This window comes from Ranitomeya imitator, chromosome 3, assembly GCF_032444005.1.
Source record: "Ranitomeya imitator isolate aRanImi1 chromosome 3, aRanImi1.pri, whole genome shotgun sequence".
Taxonomy (NCBI): domain Eukaryota; kingdom Metazoa; phylum Chordata; class Amphibia; order Anura; family Dendrobatidae; genus Ranitomeya; species Ranitomeya imitator.
Window position 1 is genome coordinate 260345453 of NC_091284.1, and position 20138 is coordinate 260365590.

The following is a 20138-nucleotide window of genomic DNA, read 5'->3' on the forward strand; positions in this document are numbered from 1 at the left end:
CCCAGTCCGGACTCCGGACCTCTGGATCCTACATTTCTGGGCTTGAACTCTCATCATCGGTCTGTATTGACAACACCCTTATATTCCAGAGTCTGCTTTTGTCTGCTGCTTGATTCTTGGAGCCTTGCTTTTCACCTGTTAACTGAAGCCTATTTTCTTACAATATTGTCTTGATATACCGTGTTCCCTCTGATCCACATCACCGGTCTCCATAGAATATCAGAATAATCTTATGACAGGATACACAAGCCTCAAAAAGGGAGATCACTGGGTCAGATTCTATGGAGGTGCATATGAGAAAGCTATACTCATACGTCACAGGACTACACGGGCAGCTTCAGTTGATATAAACAAAGTTGGGGGCATTGGAGACTCAAACTAACCATAACGCGAATGTGGCCGAAACATCCATTCAGGCCTTAGCTACTCGCCTCTCAAATGTAGAGACTACAGCCACAGCTTCAGCCCCGGTTCCAGATCCGATTCCCGCCCCAGCTTCAACATCAGCTCCGGGTCCGGCCTTTCCAAAGCTCCTGCCATTCAGGTTTGGTGGTGAAAGAGAAAAATTCCGTGGGTTCTTAAATCAGTGCCGGCTATACTTTACAGCATGTGCGGTCCACTTTCCAACTGAACAGGACAAGGTGTTAACCATGATAATGCTGCTAGCAAACAAAGCTCTAGCCTGGGCAAACCCCTTGATTGAAACCAAAGATGCATGTTTAAATTCTCTAAATGACTTTGTTGCTGCAATGTGTCAGATCTTTGATTATCCCAACCAAAACATCACAGCAGAAACCTCATTACTGACGCTCCATTAAGGAAAACTGTCCTGTGGTAGAATATGCAATGGAATTTCGGAGGTGGGTGCTGGATACTACATGGTGTGACTCGGCAAAATACGCAGTGTTCAGGAGGGGTTTATCTGCTACAATTAAGGATGAACTGGCTCAAGGCGAATCACCTACTAACCTGGCAGACTTTATAAATCATTGTATTCGGATAGACATTAGCTTCACAGAACGCCGGCAAGAGAGGTGGGCAGATGCCAACCGTATCAACCCTATACCCTTTCCGTCTCCCTCCAGGGAAGCTCAGAACAACTCTTTGCCCCAGGCAGAGTCAGAACCTATGCAGGCTGGTGCAATTCGGAGAAGTTCCCTCGACGCATTTAAGGAACATCGTTTCAGAGAAAATGTATGCTTCTACTGCAGGAAAATCGGGTCACTATATATCGGCTTGTCCAAGAAAAAAAATCGAAAGACCACTGCTGCAGTAATCGAATGTGACTTTTCAGATGTATCTTCAGTAACTTCTCATTCAATTTCTTGCAGGAAAGAAATGTGACGGAAATCACGACTTCTCCGACTGTACTTCAGATGCATCGCCACCTGTGAATGCAGTTGTGTTTTCAGTAAGTTCTACTACTTCGGCCTGGGGTGGGTCGAGGAATGATTCACACTGTTATATCCTCAAGATATGGGTTCAATCCTGTTGGATTGCTAGTTCCGCTATGGTTGGCTCTGGAGCCAGCAACAATTTCATGGTCAATACATTCGCTAAAAAACACCGTATACATTCACAGAAGAGAATTTCACATGTGTTAATGGAGACCGTGGATGGGTCCCCGTTGGTATCCGGGCCGGCAGATCTTGAAACAACACTGTTGAAAGTCCGTATGGGGGTGGATCATTCAGAAAAACTGTCATTTTTGTCGATTTCTTCCCCTCACTTCCCTATAATCCTAGGATTACAGTGGCTACAACTGCAAAATCCTACTATCAACTGGGAGACAAGGGAATTACAGTTTCCAAGTAAACAGGTACCATCAGGAGAACTAGCTTCAGTCGGGTCAGCAGGCACAGTTGATTTAAAACTACCAGTAGAATATAAAGATTTTGTAGATGTATGTGACAAGAAAAACATGGACAAATTGCCACCACATCAGCCATATCACTGTCCCATGGAATTACTATCTGGTGCTGCGATTCCGTTTGGGAATAGTTATCCTTTGTCCAGGCAAGAATTGAAAGCCCTCAAAGAGTATATCGACGAGAACCTAGCTAAGGGATTTATACAACAATCTTCTTCCCCAGGAGGTGCTCCAATCTTCTTTGTCAAAAAGAAAGGTGGCTCACTCCGCCCATGTATTGATTACCGAGAGCTCAACAAAATTACAATTAGAAACGCCTATCCGCTTCCACTAATTCCCAAACTACTTGAGAGGGTACAACACGATAAGATCTTCACAAAGTTAGATCTCCGTGGAGCATACAATTTAGCACGGATCCGCCCCGGTGACGAGTGGAAAACAGCTTTCCAGTCACGTTATGGACATTTTGAGTACCTCGTTATGTCTTTCGGTCTTCGTAACGCACCGGCTACATTTCAGCACTTCGCAAATTATATTTTCAGTGATGCATTCGACATTTTCGTTGTGATTTATTTGAATGACATCTTAATTTTTTCCAGCAACATCGAGGACCATCAGAGGCACGTGAGAACGGTTTTGGATCGTCTACTGCAGAATCACTTCTACATCAAGCTAAAGAAATGCGAGTTCCACAAAACGAAAATCCAATTCTTTTGGTATGCTATTTCTCCCCAGGGTCTCAGCATGGATGCAAGCAAGACACAAGCCATTCAGGAGGGGCCAATTCCCAAGACAGTGAAGGAGGTGCAACGATTTATTAGATTCATTCACCAATTTTCACAGACAGTTCATTAAAAAAAATTTCGGAGATTGTTGCACACATTACTCAACTGACTCAGAAGAATATGCCATTTGTTTGGTCACCACAAGCACAGACAGCATTTTCCAGATTGAAGTCTAAATTTACGTCGGCTCCCATCCTCGTACACCCAGACCCGGACCGGGCCTTCATAGTGGAAGTGGATGCCTCAGCCTGTGCTATAGGGGCCATACTTTCACAAAGAACAGATGATAAAGACCTTCTACATCCTTGTGCCTTTCTTTCCCAAAGGTTGTCACCCCAGAAAGAAATTACGATGTTGGGAAAAAGGAGCTGTTTGACATTATAACTGTATTTAAAGAATGGAAGCATCTGCTACAGGGGGCGTCCAAACAGATTGTCATACTCATGGACCACTGAAACCTTGAATTCATGAGGTTAGCTAGATGTCTAAAGCCCAGACAGGCTCGGTGGAATCTATTTCTTATCTAGTTTGATTTCATTATTTTCTATAGGCCGGGCTCTCACAATGGGAAGGCTGATGCACTGTCTAGGATTAATTCAGATGATGTAACTTCGGCCTTGCCTCCGAGGACCATACTGTCGGAAAGTAACTTCATAGGTGTGTAACACAATCAAGATCTAGATGTCTAAAACCCAGACAGGCTCGGTGGAATCTATTTCTTATCTAGTTTGATTTCATTATTTTCTATAGGCTGGGCTCTCACAATGGGAAGGCTGATGCACTGTCTACGATTAATTCAGATGATGTAACTCCGGCCTTGCCTCCGAGGACCATACTGTCGGAAAGTAACTTCATAGGTGTGTTACACAATCAAGATCTATTAACGGATATTAAGGAGGCTTACGCTGCGGATCCACTTCTGATCCGACCACCCAGTCAGGTAAACCTAACCTTGAAAAGCAGACTTTGGTTCCAGGGACAACGTCGGTATATTCCAGAAACAGTGAGATTAAGTTTACTAAAAATTAATGCATGACTCTAAGATCGCCGGCCAAAGAGGAGTCCAGAAAACTCAGGAATTCGTATCTCGCTTTTTTGGTGTCCGACCTACCAGAAAGACATTCAACATTACGTTTCATGTGAGGTATGTGCCATATCAAAAATTCCCCACTCCTCACCTACTGGACTGTTGCAAACTCTTCCTATCCCATCTCATCCCTGGGGTCTATCTCAATGGACTTTATTGCAGAGTTGCCTACTTCGAAAGGAAAGAACACGATTTTAGCAGTGGTCGACCGGTTAATCAAGGCTGCTCATTTCATCCCCTGTACAAGTTTACCAACAGCCAAACAGACAGCGGATGTTATTGTACAGAATGTTTTTCGGCTTCACAGAGTTCCGGGTGAAGTAATATCGGATCGAGGCGTCCAATTTACCTCAAGATTTTGTCAAAGCTTTTGTGCTGCTCTGGACATCAAGGTAAATTTGTCATCTGCTTTCCATCCGCAGTCTAACGGCCAAACTGTTCGGACCAACCAGACCTTGGAGCAGTATTTGCATTTCTACGTGTGCCACTTACAAGATGATTGGGTGAGTTTACTTCCGCTGGCTGAATTCACATATAATAATTCACAGAGTGTGTCCACCAAGCAGTCTCCATTCTTTGCTAACAAAGGATATCATCCAAGTATTCTCCCTCGACTCCCGATAGACATGTCCATGTCCGCAGTACCCAACCACATTACATCTCTTCAACAGAATTTGGTGGCTCTGAAACAAACACTGGCTACAGCTCAGGAGAGATACAAGAAGGCAGCAGACAGGTTCTGTAAACCAGCACCAACATACAAGGTAGGGGACATGGTTTGGCTTTCAACAAAAAACTTGAAGCTCAGGGTTCCAACATCTAAACTGGGGCAAAAATATGTTGGCCTGTACAAAATCAGCAGCACAGTAAGTTCCATAGCCTGCCCAATCAAGTTGCCTAATTCTTTGAAAATACATCCTATTTTTCATGTCTCCCTGCTTAAACCGGTAGTATCAAATCTCTTCCCCGGACGTAGATCCGTTCCTCCTGATGCAGTTCTCATTGATGGGCAATAAGAATTCATCATGGAGAAGATCATCGATTCTAGGATCCATAGGAGACGACTTCAGTATTTGGTGAAATGGCAAGGGTACTGTTATGAATAGGTAATTCAGAACCACAATGGACCTGGTGGTTAAGAGCACACAAGTGACCTGATAGTTACAAATAACATAGGACAAGCTCTGAGACGTGGGAACTCTGCTGACCGCAATTCCTAATCCTATCATACCACACTAGAGGTAGCCGTGGATTGCTCCTAACGCTCCCTATGCAACTCGGCACAGCCTGAGAAACTAGCTAGCCCTGAAGACAGAAAAATAAGCCTACCTTGCCTCAGAGAAATTCCCCAAAGGAAAAGGCAGCCCCCCACATATAATGACTGTGAGTTAAGATGAAAATACAAACACAGAGATGAAATAGATTTTAGCAAAGTGAGGCCCGACTTACTGAATAGACCGAGGATAGGAAAGATAGCTTTGCAGTCAACACAAAACCCTACAAACAACCACGCAGAGGGGGCAAAAAGACCCTCCGCACCGACTAACGGTACGGAGGTGCTCCCTCTGCGTCCCAGAGCTTCCAGCAAGCAAGAAAAACCAATATAGCAAGCTGGACAGAAAAAATAGCAAACAAAAACAACACAAGCAAAACTTAGCTTATGCAGGATAGACAGGCCACAGGAACGATCCAGGAGGAAGCAAGACCAATACTAGAACATTGACTGGAGGCCAGGATCAAAGCACTAGGTGGAGTTAAATAGAGCAGCACCTAATGACTTAACCTCATCACCTGAGGAAGGAAACTCAGAAGCCGCAGTACCACTCACATCCACCAACGGAAGCCCATAGACAGAATCAGCCGAAGTACCACTTGTGACCACAGGAGGGAGCTCGACCACAGAATTCACAACAGGGTACTCACCTGAGGAGAATTCCTGGGAACCTCAGGAGAAAACCCATGCTCCTCGCCTGATCGATCAGTTCCACAGAGGATACCCCAATAAACGAGGTCTGAGATCATCCAGAGGACATCTTTTAAGAGGAGAGTGATGTAAGAATCTGAATTGTGTACCTGTTTTGCCTGATCTTTCCCTTATCTAAGATGGAGTTAGTGGCTTCACGGGGGCCATCTTGTTTCCTGTCTGATATTCCTTGTTTCCTGTTTGCTGCATATGTGAATGAACTCTGCACACTATACCTTGCTTGAAGACACAAAAAGAGCACAGCGAGGTCAAAAATACTCTGTTGTAAAAAAAAGTCACAGTAAATAAGCAAGTGCTAGTCAAAAAATGAAAAAAATACAGGGTATTTAGTTAATACGTTTTTTTGCAAAAAAATGTATATTAAGCTGCTCCACCAATCGTCAAGGTATACTCATAATAGATCAGTCCTATCTAATCTATATAATCCCTATCTGATGTATTTTAAAACCTGATCATCTGTATAGTACCTGTATAAGCAGGGTTCAGAGAGAAAATATCCATGAGGACATGCGAGATGGAACAGCTTCAGTGCAAATGGCCCACAGAGGAGTGGTGGACTCCCCAGTCTTGTAGAAACAGGAAAACAATTATAGAACCAAAAACACATGGGCTTCTTGCACAGTGAACAAGTCTGTAGGAACATGTTCACACCACCAAGAAACTTGAAGACACAAAAAGAGCACAGTGTAAGCATTAAGAGGTTCGTTTGGTGCACCTGGGACTGGGTTGCAGGTAGCTATGAGAGATGGGTGGGTCTGGCTACCCACATACCTCACCTTTGGATGTGGATATATGGCTATGTAATGGAGGCTGTTGTTTGGCACATGGTCTTTTTGTTGGGAGGGAGAAGGCCTCCTGTGTGTTTGGCTCCAGACCGAGCCTGAGAACTGGACACTAACCCAGCCTGTGTGGCCACAGACCTGACGGAGCAGAGCCCTGCTGTGGACTTTTGTGTTGTATTTGCCTGATCTAAAGGCTTTTTATTTTTCTGTTTTGCTTCTGGGGTTCATGATGCGACTAACCCCCATGAACTTTTAAAGGAACAAGCCTTCTGTTTTCCTCCCAACGCGCCCGAGTGAGTAAAACTCCTACAAGTGGTGGAGAATGCGGGCAGCATTCCCAGCAGAGACATGCGACTGCTACAGGAAGTACTGCATGTCCTGGGTTAAGTCTGTCGCAAGCCAGCAAGCATCGCCAGACAAAATGGAGCATCTGCTGAAACACCAGGTCCAGCAGCAACAGCAAGACACCAGGCTGTTGTTACAGCAGAGCCAGGAGGAGCAATGGCAGCAGATGCAGCTTCTGGCAAGCTCCAACCCCTAGTCCGGCTGATGACGCCCACATCTGGAAGGCGGTAATACGGCTTTGCAGAAAATGACTCCCAGGGATGATGTTGAGGCCTTCCTGATGGTGTTTGAAAGGATCACCGAGAGGGAGAAACTCCCGTGAGAGCAGTGGGCAGAGGTACTGGGGCCATACGTAATGGGAGAACCCCAGAAAGCGTACTGATTTAGCTTTGAAGGACGCCAAAGAGTATGGCAAGATAAAAACTGATATTCTTGCATGCTTGGGGGTGACAATGACTCTCAGGGCATAGCAGGTTCACCGTTGGACATATCACCATGACAAACCACAGTGCTCCCAAATGTTTGACCTGTTGCACCTGGTCCAGAAGTGGCTTCAGCCAGAGTCCTCTATGCCTGCACAGATGGTAAAAAGGGTGGTGGTGAACCTGTTTGTGCACTCCCTGCTGAGGCCTGTACAGATTTGGGTTGCCCAGGGTGATCCCCGGAATGCTGAAGAACTGGTCGGACTGGTCGAGAGATACCAGAGGGTTGAAGGTTCCGTGAAGGTGAATGGTCAGAAGGTAATGGCACTGCTAGACTCTGGGAGTTTAGTGACCCTTGTGATCCCCCGGAAAAAGGTTGGTGTTCGGTGTGGAGCGCCCCCAGACGCAGGGCCGCGGGTGGTACCGGTCCTCTGCTGGCTCAGTTCTGGGGATGTCACGGTGGCTGGACCCGGTCCGTGACCCTGCTAAGGGGCGTCCAATGAAAGGTGATATGAGTCTGTCAAGGTTTAGTGACGCTACCTGTGGTATTCGGTCAGGGTGACCGACGCTGCTTGGGGTCCACTGGGGTGATGTGATGGCAGCTAGATGGTATACCTTCCCACAGGTGAAGTATGTCCCCAGGGCTTCCCAGTATGATGGATAGTGATGGTGTGGGGTGCAGACAATAACGAGGACACAGAGTTGCAGTCTCTTTACCTCTTTGCTGAAGACTTCAGGATCCGCAATCCAGAGCACAGTTAACAGGGCTGTCTGAGACTGGCCGGTCCAAAGGCACATCCAGAGTTTCCTTTGCAGGTGGAAATCGTTGCCTACCACTAGCGCCTGTGTGTTGTAGTGCTTCCCTGCTGAGCATTCAGGATAGTCCTCACAACTTCTATTCTCGTTCTTTCTAATTCGTTCCAGTTCTTTCTAGTTCTCCATCCCCCAGGTATGTTATGGCTAGGACGCACCCGTTTGACGGGTAGGCTCGGAGTTCTTCTGGGCCCTAGAGACGCCCCTCTCCACGCGTTGCCCCCTATGTCTGCTTAGGTGATGTAAGGTAGACAGCCAACCTATAATTAACTGTCCTGCGGAGTTTGAAGTAAGGCATAGAGTCAGTTACTTCCTCGGTGTTCCGGCCACCGGCTACACGCCTCAGTAGGATGTTGCCGTTCTTCGGGCACGACTCCTACTGTTTGTTGGGAGGGAGAAGGCCTCCTGTGTGTTTGGCTCCAGACCGAGCCTGAGAACTGGACACTAACCCAGCCTGTGTGGCCACAGACCTGACGGAGCAGAGCCCTGCTGAGGACTTTTGTGTTGTATTTGCCTGATCTAAAGGCTTTTTATTTTTCTGTTTTGCTTCTGGGGTTCATGATGCGACTAACCCCCATGAACTTTTAAAGGAACAAGCCTTCTGTTTTCCTCCCAACGCGCCCGAGTGAGTAAAACTCCTACAAGTGGTGGAGAATGCGGGCAGCATTCCCAGCAGAGACATGCGACTGCTACAGGAAGTACTGCATGTCCTGGGTTAAGTCTGTCGCAAGCCAGCAAGCATCGCCAGACAAAATGGAGCATCTGCTGAAACACCAGGTCCAGCAGCAACAGCAAGACACCAGGCTGTTGTTACAGCAGAGCCAGGAGGAGCAATGGCAGCAGATGCAGCTTCTGGCAAGCTCCAACCCCTAGTCCGGCTGATGACGCCCACATCTGGAAGGCGGTAATACGGCTTTGCAGAAAATGACTCCCAGGGATGATGTTGAGGCCTTCCTGATGGTGTTTGAAAGGATCACCGAGAGGGAGAAACTCCCGTGAGAGCAGTGGGCAGAGGTACTGGGGCCATACGTAATGGGAGAACCCCAGAAAGCGTACTGATTTAGCTTTGAAGGACGCCAAAGAGTATGGCAAGATAAAAACTGATATTCTTGCATGCTTGGGGGTGACAATGACTCTCAGGGCATAGCAGGTTCACCGTTGGACATATCACCATGACAAACCACAGTGCTCCCAAATGTTTGACCTGTTGCACCTGGTCCAGAAGTGGCTTCAGCCAGAGTCCTCTATGCCTGCACAGATGGTAAAAAGGGTGGTGGTGAACCTGTTTGTGCACTCCCTGCTGAGGCCCGTACAGATTTGGGTTGCCCAGGGTGATCCCCGGAATGCTGAAGAACTGGTCGGACTGGTCGAGAGATACCAGAGGGTTGAAGGTTCCGTGAAGGTGAATGGTCAGAAGGTAATGGCACTGCTAGACTCTGGGAGTTTAGTGACCCTTGTGATCCCCCGGAAAAAGGTTGGTGTTCGGTGTGGAGCGCCCCCAGACGCAGGGCCGCGGGTGGTACCGGTCCTCTGCTGGCTCAGTTCTGGGGATGTCACGGTGGCTGGACCCGGTCCGTGACCCTGCTAAGGGGCGTCCAATGAAAGGTGATATGAGTCTGTCAAGGTTTAGTGACGCTACCTGTGGTATTCGGTCAGGGTGACCGACGCTGCTTGGGGTCCACTGGGGTGATGTGATGGCAGCTAGATGGTATACCTTCCCACAGGTGAAGTATGTCCCCAGGGCTTCCCAGTATGATGGATAGTGATGGTGTGGGGTGCAGACAATAACGAGGACACAGAGTTGCAGTCTCTTTACCTCTTTGCTGAAGACTTCAGGATCCGCAATCCAGAGCACAGTTAACAGGGCTGTCTGAGACTGGCCGGTCCAAAGGCACATCCAGAGTTTCCTTTGCAGGTGGAAATCGTTGCCTACCACTAGCGCCTGTGTGTTGTAGTGCTTCCCTGCTGAGCATTCAGGATAGTCCTCACAACTTCTATTCTCGTTCTTTCTAATTCGTTCCAGTTCTTTCTAGTTCTCCATCCCCCAGGTATGTTATGGCTAGGACGCACCCGTTTGACGGGTAGGCTCGGAGTTCTTCTGGGCCCTAGAGACGCCCCTCTCCACGCGTTGCCCCCTATGTCTGCTTAGGTGATGTAAGGTAGACAGCCAACCTATAATTAACTGTCCTGCGGAGTTTGAAGTAAGGCATAGAGTCAGTTACTTCCTCGGTGTTCCGGCCACCGGCTACACGCCTCAGTAGGATGTTGCCGTTCTTCGGGCACGACTCCTACTGGCTCTCCTTTGTGCTTGATCTCGTTTCTCACTGTCCACAATATCCTTCGCTTCGTGTCTCTTTCTTAGGATACCGCCGCGGGTAGTGAAGGTGCGGTTCCGTAACGTTCTGTTCTTGTCGCTAGGTACCTGCCAGATTCCCACGCCTGGCAGGGACCCCATCAAATCTTCTCCCTGCAACACCCCCTGCCACGGGATGTTGCCTAAATGCAACCCAGTCAGCTTTTGACTAACTTCTTATCCAACCCCTAGTTTTACCAGTGTGAGGAGTGGCCTAATAAATAAAACCTTTTTCTCACCCTAGTGGCCGGAGTGTGAAGTGTAATGTGTGCTGGTGATACCTGGTCAGAAGAACTCCTTTAGTGCCATCAGACGTACCATCACTCCCCTTAGTGGCAGAGCGACGTTACTGCAACGACCAGATCTCTGGGGCGCTGCAGGAGCATACATGGCGATGCTAAGGACTACCCTATGGTCAGAGTGGACATTAAAATGGTGCACGGCACTGAGTCCCATGAGGTTGGCGTCATTCGGGACTTGTTGCGTCCTATAATTATAGCCCAGGACTTTTGTTTATTTTGGGATCTGTGGGGGAAGTTTTCTCAGTTCGCTGGCAGGAAAAGGGAACCAGTGAACCTTAATAAGGGATCACCACACCCAGAGGCAGATGGGTTTTCCTTTTGTGTACTTGTGGGGAATGAGGAGGAAGTTTCCCCTGTGTCTGACATTCCAGAGTTAGGGGTGACTAGTGAGAATTTTGGGACTGCCCAACATAGGGATCCAACTCTGAAGGAAGCATTTAATAATGTCACCGTCATAAATGGGGTGGCACAGGAGCTGGGATCTGACACATGGGTTCTCTATTTTATCATGAGTGAGGAGTTGTATCAGATCACAAAAGTGACAGAGGAGCTGGTGGAACAGTTAATAGTGCCGGGCATCATTAGACAGAAGGTGTTGGATATGGCCCATTCACACATCTTTGGGGGACATCTAGGAGTGGAAAAAACACAGGAACAGATTGTGCAGAGGTTCTATTGGCCTGACTGTCCACGGGAAATATTAAACTATTGCAGGTCCTGCCCTACGTGTCAGATAACCTCCCCCACCTCTCACTTTCAGAGTCCCCTCGTGCCATTGCCCATCAGCGAAGTACAGTTTGAGAGAATTGCTATGGACTTGGTCGGTCCACTGGTTAAATCTGCTTGTGGGCATTAATACATATTGGTCATCATGGACTATGCCGCACACTACCCTGAACCAATTTCCCGGAGAAACTCCTCCGCAAAAAGTATAGCCTGCGAATTGGTCCATGTCTTTTCGCGGACAGGTTTATCAAAGGAGATCCTGACCAACAAAGGAACACCTTCATGAGTAAGGTGATGAGGGAGTTATGCAAGGTCCTGCAAATCTCTCAGTTGAGGACTTCAGTGTACCATCCTCAGACAGATGGCCTTGTTGAAAGGTTCAATATAAAACTGAAAATCATGCTGAGAAAAGCTATAGAAAAGGACGGTAGAGACTGGGACTGTCTCTTACCATATCTGTTGTTTTCTATCCATGAGGTTCCACAGGCCTCCACTGGGTTCTTGCAATTCGAGCTTCTGTATGTCCGACATCCGTGAGGTCTCCTGGATATAACCAAGGAAACCTGGGAAGCCAAAGTCACGCCCCAAAGAAGCGTCATTGGTACTGATGCAGCAGAGGATTGCAAAGGTGATGCCCATCATAAAATTACACCCCCTCCAGGCACAAGAACCTCAGGCCAGGGTCTACAACCGGTCAGTTGAGTGAGGCAGTTCAATCCTGGAGACTGAGTTCTTGTGCTAATTCCGACAGTGAAGAGCAAGTTCTTGGCCAAATGGCAAGAACCATATGAGGTGGTGGAGAAGCTGATGTAAACTCTAGGGTTCATCAACCAGGTAGACGGAAACCATATCAGGTCTACCATGTGAACCTGATCAAGCCATGGCAAGACAGAGAGCCAGCTGAAACTTTGTGCTTGCTGGCCAGCTAGAAGACGAGGTAGGAGGTGTCACCATAGCGGAGACACTGTCGAAAGCCGAAAAACAGCAGTGAAAGGAGTTGCTCCAGAAGAACAGGGACCTGTTTTCGGAATTGCCGGAGTGGACAAATGTCATAAAGCACGAAGTTCTGACAGAGCCACATGTGCGTGTAAGCGTAAAGCCTTATCGGATTCCGGAGGCCTGTCGAAAAGTGATATCCAAGGAGGTGAAGCGTATATATTGAAACTTGGGGTCATTGAGGAATCTAAGAGTGGTTGGTCAAGCCCGTTTGTCCTGGTCCCAAAGCCCGATTGCGAAAAGAGGTTCTGCAATGACTATCGGAAGTTGAATGAGATTTCCAAGTTCTACGCATATCCCATGTCGATGAGCTGATTGAGAGAATTGGGCCCGCAAGGTACATAACCACCTTGGATTTGATGAAGGGCTATTGGCAGATCCCCATGGCACAGGGAGCCAAGGAGAAAACTCCATTTTCTACACCACACTGGTGCTTCCAGTATGTCCGGATGCCGTTTGAACTGCAGGGGGTCCCTGCGACCTTCCAGAAAGCTATGAATCTAATTCTTGCACCCCATAAGTAATACGCTGCTGCATACCTGGATGATATCATTATGTTTAGCCGGGACTGGGAGAGTCATCTGTAATAATAATAAATGTAATAGGTTCAAGCAGTGTTTGATGCTCTGAGGAAGACAGGGTTTTCAATAAACCCGAAGAAGTGTGCCTTGGGGAAAGAAGAAGCCAAGTACCTGGGATAGGTCATGAGTCGAGGCAAGATAAAAACCCAAATCAGTAAGGTGGAGGCAATTCAAACTGTCAGGATCCTGTCAGTACCGGCGCACTGCCACTGCTGAATAGGGTGACTCACCCACACTGCGGGAGAGCCCGGGGTCAGATACCACAAGGAAAACTCAGACAGATGGGACCTGAGCAGCGTGCTGAGTATGGTAGAGACCAGAAGGACCTACGATCATGTGACCAAAGGGGCGGAGCTTAGCGTCCTGCTGCTGGAGATGAGTGCAGGATTTTACAGGGAATCTGAAGTAGAGGAGAGGGGAACTCAGGTTGGACAGGCGGGGGTCATACACGGAGAGGGCGGCACAGTACACAGGGGCAGTCAGAAGAATAGTCAGGACGTAGCAAGAGATTAGAAAACCAGAACGGGCAATAGATGGTACAGAAACAGCAGGCAGGAAACAACAGGGACAGGACCAGATCAGAAACCAAACAGACAGACTTTAGTACTTGCACAAAGCAGTGGCACACCAGGGTCAGACACACTCAGCCAAGGGTCAGAGTATAAACGACAAAGATTGATCTCACAGTGAGGCTATAAAAGGCCTCCCAGGACCCAGAAAGAGGCCATTCGAGTTAACCCTGCAACTACCTGACCTGAGAGCAGAGTAAACCATGACATAAACATGGCCAAGACCGCTGCCCAAAAGCAAGTTAAAGCCTTTCTTGAGATCGTGGGATACTACAGGAGGTTCATCCCAAACTTTGCCATGATGGCCACGCCCCTGACTGACCTCCTTAAGGGTACCAAATTGGTAATGGTCAAATGGTCTGAAGAACCAGAGACGGCCTTTCAAGAAATTCTGGAAGAAATTCAAGCAACCGATTCTGGTAGCCCCTGAATTTATGAAAGAGTTTATTATCCAAACAGATGCCTCACATGTCGTGGTAGGAGCAGTCCTTTCCCAGGAGATACATGGGGAGGAGCACCCTGTTCTCTACCTGAGTAGAAAGATATCCTCATGTGAGAGGAATTACTCGGTCGTAGAGAAGGAGTGCTTGGCCATAAAGTGTGCAGTGGACACATTACTGTACTATCTGGTAGGATGTACGTTTAAGTTGGTATCCGATCGTGCCCCACTCAGATGGATGAGGTAAACAGGGGAAAAATGCTAGGATCACCCGTTGGTTTTTAGCCCTGCAAGATTTCAACTTCCATGTAGAACACAGAGTGGGAAAGCTACATGGTAATGCCGATGCCCTCTCAAGAATCCCTTCTCTGGTAATAGAAAGTGCCGAGACCCAAGACTTTAGGCAGTGGGGGAGGTATGTAAGGAGGCTAATGGCCGTGTAGTCGATGGGAAGTATGTGTCACAGAGATGGCTGCATTCTGTGATGTAACCCGGTGTATCTTCATTAGTGCACGTAAGCACTAAGAGGTCCATTTGGTGCACCTGGGACCGGGTTGTGGGTAGCTATGAGAGATGAGTGGGTCTGGCTACCCACATAACTCACCTCTGGGTGTTGATATATGCCAATATAATTAAGGCTGTTGCTTGGCACATATATTTAAATTTTATAATTAATCTTTGTATCCGTTCACGTTAAGATTAGGCCTTAATATTTCGTGGTCTAAATTTACAAGATTCACTCAATCTATACGTGCTCTTTGGCTTGGCACTTTAATTAAATAAACTTTGCTCTTGTTCACTTTATTCTTATTCCATTATTATTATATGGTATTAAGCACTGGTACTTCATTTATTAATTTTAATATTAATTTAATTTCTCATTATTCTTTGTAATTTCCATATTAAAGCACTCGTAATGTGGATTCACGGATTATGTCTATAATTCTATTAAGCCATTGGGGTTTCATTAGGTCCAATCTTTGCATGGTTTTAAGAAATTTTATGTACCTTCATTGTTCTGATACTTTAACTAATACAATTGCACTTGTTCACGTTATTACTTTATCAGTATCATATGACAGTAAGCACTGGCACCTTGTTTAATATTTTCAATATGGATTTATTTTCCTGCACCGTTTTATGCACTTTTCACCTTTAAATATTTTTAATGTCGAGTCAGCATTTATATTTAGGGTTCAACTGTACCTCGACGTCCTCTAACACCTCTTTATCCCCTCATCATGACTTGGCATACTTGCTCTAGGGATTTTCTCCTCAGTGGATGCTCCCTGGATATTGCGCAAGCGTCATATCACAATGCATTTCCGGAGGCGCCCACTACTGGGTCCGCATGCGTACCAGCATGTGGTCCAGGGAGCGCAGATTCAGAAGTGCCCTTTATATGGATGATGACGATACAGCAGTATGTTTGCATTCAGTAATGGAAAGGTTTTGGTTTCTTATTTAGTGCGCAAAAAGAAAAATGTAATTCTTGTCTCAACGCTTCATGATGATGATGATGCCATGGATCCTGTTCTGAAGCACAGACAAAAACGGAAATAATTACATTTTATAATGCAACCAAAGTTGTTGCAAAGGGTGTTGATAAAGCTGATCAGAAGTGCTCAATTTTCAGCGTCAGCAGAAACTCCCGGCACTGTCCAATGGTCATATTTTTCAAGATGTTGAATTTAGGTGGTATAAATTCACAAGTGATTTACCTTGAAAACCAGCTTGCACCACACCGTAGAAGAGCCTATCTCAATAAATTGGCCCATGAACTAGTGCTTGAAGAGCCACCCAGGAGAAGTATGAAAACTATCGGTATCCCATCTAGCCTTCAAGTTCGGCTCAAAAGATTCCGCCCAGAAGATGAAAGTTAAGATCGACCACCTCCACCACCTCCCAAAATATTGAGATGCACCACCTGCACCATGGAAAGTGAACACAGAAGGCTTTCTAATTATGAATGTTACAAATGTCATAATGCAAACTGCCTGACACATGCAAAAATGATGTGCAATGCTTGCTCTTTGCTCTGCAAATGTGTCTTTACTGGTGATCCTTTAACATCTAATTCTGAATGAATATGTGTCTAATACCATTTTAGGTACCTTAAAGTTAAGCTTTTTCCCCAATATTTACTTTTTAATAATAGCTATGCATTGAAAACTGGGGGCTATTTGGCAGGAATTGTGAAATGTGTGTACTTTCAGAGTTATTACTTTTATGGTAAGTAAATGGGGTTTTTTTATGCACCTGATTATGTGTACTCTCTTTTATTACCTCCGTATGAAGGTCACTGATCACTTTTAAAGCACTGACATTGAGAAAATTAGATATTATGGGTATTGTTCTAGCCTGTGCCTAACAGGTGCATTGACCTGAACTTGTTAGTAAAGGCATTGTTCCTGACAGATGGTTAAGGTGCAGGTGACATGAGTGAGTGATTGAATATAAGGATAAAGGAAAGTTATGTGTCAAATATGACCCCAAGACAGTGAGTGTGCTGCTTTGGAATAATGGTCAAATCACCCCATGAAATTGCAATATGCATAGTGAGATTATTATAGAGAAGAAGCAAAAGAAGTTCTGTTTTGGAGATATTCAGCTTAAGATAAAGGGAGAACGTGATTTTAGAGACAATCAAAAGACAATCCCTGGTATTTTGAATTAGGTTGGAGGTAATGTCAATAAAAAGAGGAGTATGATTGGGTGTCATTGGTGTATAGATGGTACTTAAAATCAAATATGCTAATGGTTTGTCCAATAGGGACAGCATATAGGGAGAAGAGGGAGGCCAGGACTGAACCTTGCGGAACCCGGAAGGTAACGGGATGAGCTGCACACATATTATTTTTATTACATATATTGGGCAATAATCATACATTTTTTAATCATTGCTGAGCAGTTTTGAATTGGGAAGGTGAAGCTAACAAAATGTAGTTTGTGTATGTGTATATATATACAAATTAAAAATATAGTAGAAAACATTAAACCAAACTGCATGTTTCCAGTTAACTTTTTATTTTTACTAAAGGTCTACTTCAAAGATCAAAATCCAGAATTTCCAGAAGGAGGAAAGATGTCCCAGTATCTAGACAATCTCTCTATAGGAGAAGCTGTTGAATTCCAAGGTCCAAAAGGACTTTTTACGTACGAAGGAAAAGGTATTGGACTTCTTCATTACGGTACTTGTGAAAAGAAAACTAAACTAAATACTATTTTAAACTGTGATTTGTCTCATGCATAAAAAATCATGCAGATGTATAAAGCAATGTTTTATTTTTATTAAAGGGAACCATCACCACTTTTTTGCTCTATCAGCTAAAAATATCATTTAATTGCTTGTCAGGTATGCATTCCACATCTTCATTTGAAACCCCCCGACACCCCATGCATCACCCATGAAAACTTTTTTCATTTGTCCCCCGCTGTATGTTAATCTGTTCAGTCCGGTCCGATGGGCGTTCCCTCTGTTCCCTCACTCCACCCCTCCTCGGCTTGCTGTACGCATTCTTTGCCGTGAATCTCGCAGAGCGCGTATAGATTTTGCGCGTGCGCATTGCAATGTGACCTCACGCGTGCACAGTATGCTTGCCCAAAGGAAGGCAAAGCCAGCAGTACAGCGCAGTAGTGGCGCATACACCATACTGCTTTTCGGCTTTGTCTGCAATTGCGCAAAGCATACTGCGCACACGCGAGGTCACATTGCAATGCGCACGCGCAAAGTCTGTACACGCTCTGCGAGATTCACGGCGAAGAATGCGTACAGCAAACCGTGGAGGGGTGGAGTGAGGGAACAGAGGCAACGCCCATCAGACCAGACTGAACAGATTAACATACAGCGCGGGACAAATTAAAAAGGTTTTATGGGTGATGCATGGGGTGTCGGGGAGTTTCAAATGTACAGGTCCTTCTCAAAAAATTAGCATATAGTGTTAAATTTCATTATTTACCATAATGTAATGATTACAATTAAACTTTCATATATTATAGATTCATTATCCACCAACTGAAATTTGTCAGGTCTTTTATTGTTTTAATACTGATGATTTTGGCATACAACTCCTGATAACCCAAAAAACCTGTCTCAATAAATTAGCATATTTCACCCATCCAATCAAATAAAAGTGTTTTTTAATAACAAACAAAAAAACCAACAAATAATAATGTTCAGTTATGCACTCAATACTTGGTCGGGAATCCTTTGGCAGAAATGACTGCTTCAATGCGGCGTGGCATGGAGGCAATCAGCCTGTGACACTGCTGAGATGTTATGGAGGCCCAGGATGCTTCAATAGCGGCCTTAAGCTCATCCAGAGTGTTGGGTCTTGCGTCTCTCAACTTTCTCTTCACAATATCCCACAGATTCTCTATGGGGTTCAGGTCAGGAGAGTTGGCAGGCCAATTGAGCACAGTAATACCATGGTCAGTAAACCATTTACCAGTGGTTTTGGCACTGTGAGCAGGTGCCAGGTCGTGCTGAAAAATGAAATCTTCATCTCCATAAAGCATTTCAGCCGATGGAAGCATGAAGTGCTCCAAAATCTCCTGATAGCTAGCTGCATTGACCCTGCCCTTGATGAAACACAGTGGACCAACACCAGCAGCTGACATGGCACCCCACACCATCACTGACTGTGGGTACTTGACACTGGACTTCAGGCATTTTGGCATTTCCTTCTCCCCAGTCTTCCTCCAGACTCTGGCACCTTGATTTCCGAATGACATGCAAAATTTGCTTTCATCAGAAAAAAGTACTTGGGACCACTTGGCAACAGTCCAGTGCTGCTTCTCTGTAGCTCAAAAGTGGCTTTACCTGGGGAATGCGGCACCTGTAGCCCATTTCCTGCACACGCCTGTGCACGGTGGCTCTGGATGTTTCCACACCAGACTCAGTCCACTGCTTCCTCAGGTTCCCCAAGGTCTGGAATCGGTCCTTCTCCACAATCTTCCTCAGGGTCCGGTCTCCTCTTCTCGTTGTACAGCGTTTTCTGCCACATTGTTTCCTTCCAACAGACTTACCATTGAGGTGCCTTGATACAGCACTCTGGGAACAGCCTATTTGTTGAGAAATTTCTTTCTGGGTCTTACCCTCTTGCTTGAGGGTGTCAATGATGGCCTTCTTGACATCTGTCAGGTCGCTAGTCTTACCCATGATGGGGGTTTTGAGTAATGAACCAGGCAGGGAGTTTATAAAAGCCTCAGGTATCTTTTGCATGTGTTTAGAGTTAATTAGTTGATTCAGAAGATTAGGGTAATAGGTCGTTTAGAGAACCTTTTCTTGATATGCTAATTTATTGAGACAGGTTTTTTGGGTTATCAGGAGTTGTATGCCAAAATCATCAGTATTAAAACAATAAAAGACCTGACAAATTTCAGTTGGTGGATAATGAATCTATAATATATGAAAGTTTAATTGTAATCATTACATTATGGTAAATAATGAAATTTAACACTATATGCTAATTTTTTGAGAAGGACCTGTAGATGTGGAATGCATACCTGACAAGCAAGTAAATGATATTTTTAGCTGATAGAGCTAAAAAGTAGTGACAGGCTCCCCTTAAAGGAATTGTAAACTTTATTTTTATTTCAATAAATGTGTTGAGGACATGATTTAGTTGCACTTCTTAATTTAAAAGTACTTCAGGTTCCCATCCTTTGGGAAGTGCTGGCTGCATTCTTCCTCACTGTAGTGGCAAATCTCCAGATCTGTTCTTCATACTCCTTTGCATCCCAAACTTTGTTTTACAACATTTTTTAGTAAGAAATTTTCAATGAAAACCTGCACCAAATTCACCATGTTTGAACTTTACATAAGCACCCATAAATACAGTACAGACCAAAAGTTTGGACACACCTTCTCATTTAAAGATTTTTCTGTATTTTCATGACTATTAAAATTCTACATTCACACTGAAGGCATCAAAACTATGAATTAACACATGTGGAATTATATACTTAACAAAAAAGTGTGAAACAACTGAAATTATGTCTTATATTCTAGATTCCTCAAAGTAGCCAACTTTTACTTTGATGACTGCTTTGCACACTCTTGGCATTCTCTTGATGAGATTC

General features: G+C 45.4%; 1 protein-coding gene across 1 annotated transcript in view; it reads left to right on the top strand.

Moving 5' to 3' along the window:
* The window catches only part of CYB5R1 (cytochrome b5 reductase 1), a 259271-nt gene that overhangs the window by 125664 nt on the left and 113469 nt on the right, over positions 1-20138 (top strand). Inside the window, exon 5 of the mRNA XM_069760121.1 lies at positions 17095-17224. Within this exon, the coding sequence (XP_069616222.1) occupies positions 17095-17224 (130 nt within the window). The remainder of the gene's footprint in view (positions 1-17094; positions 17225-20138) is intronic.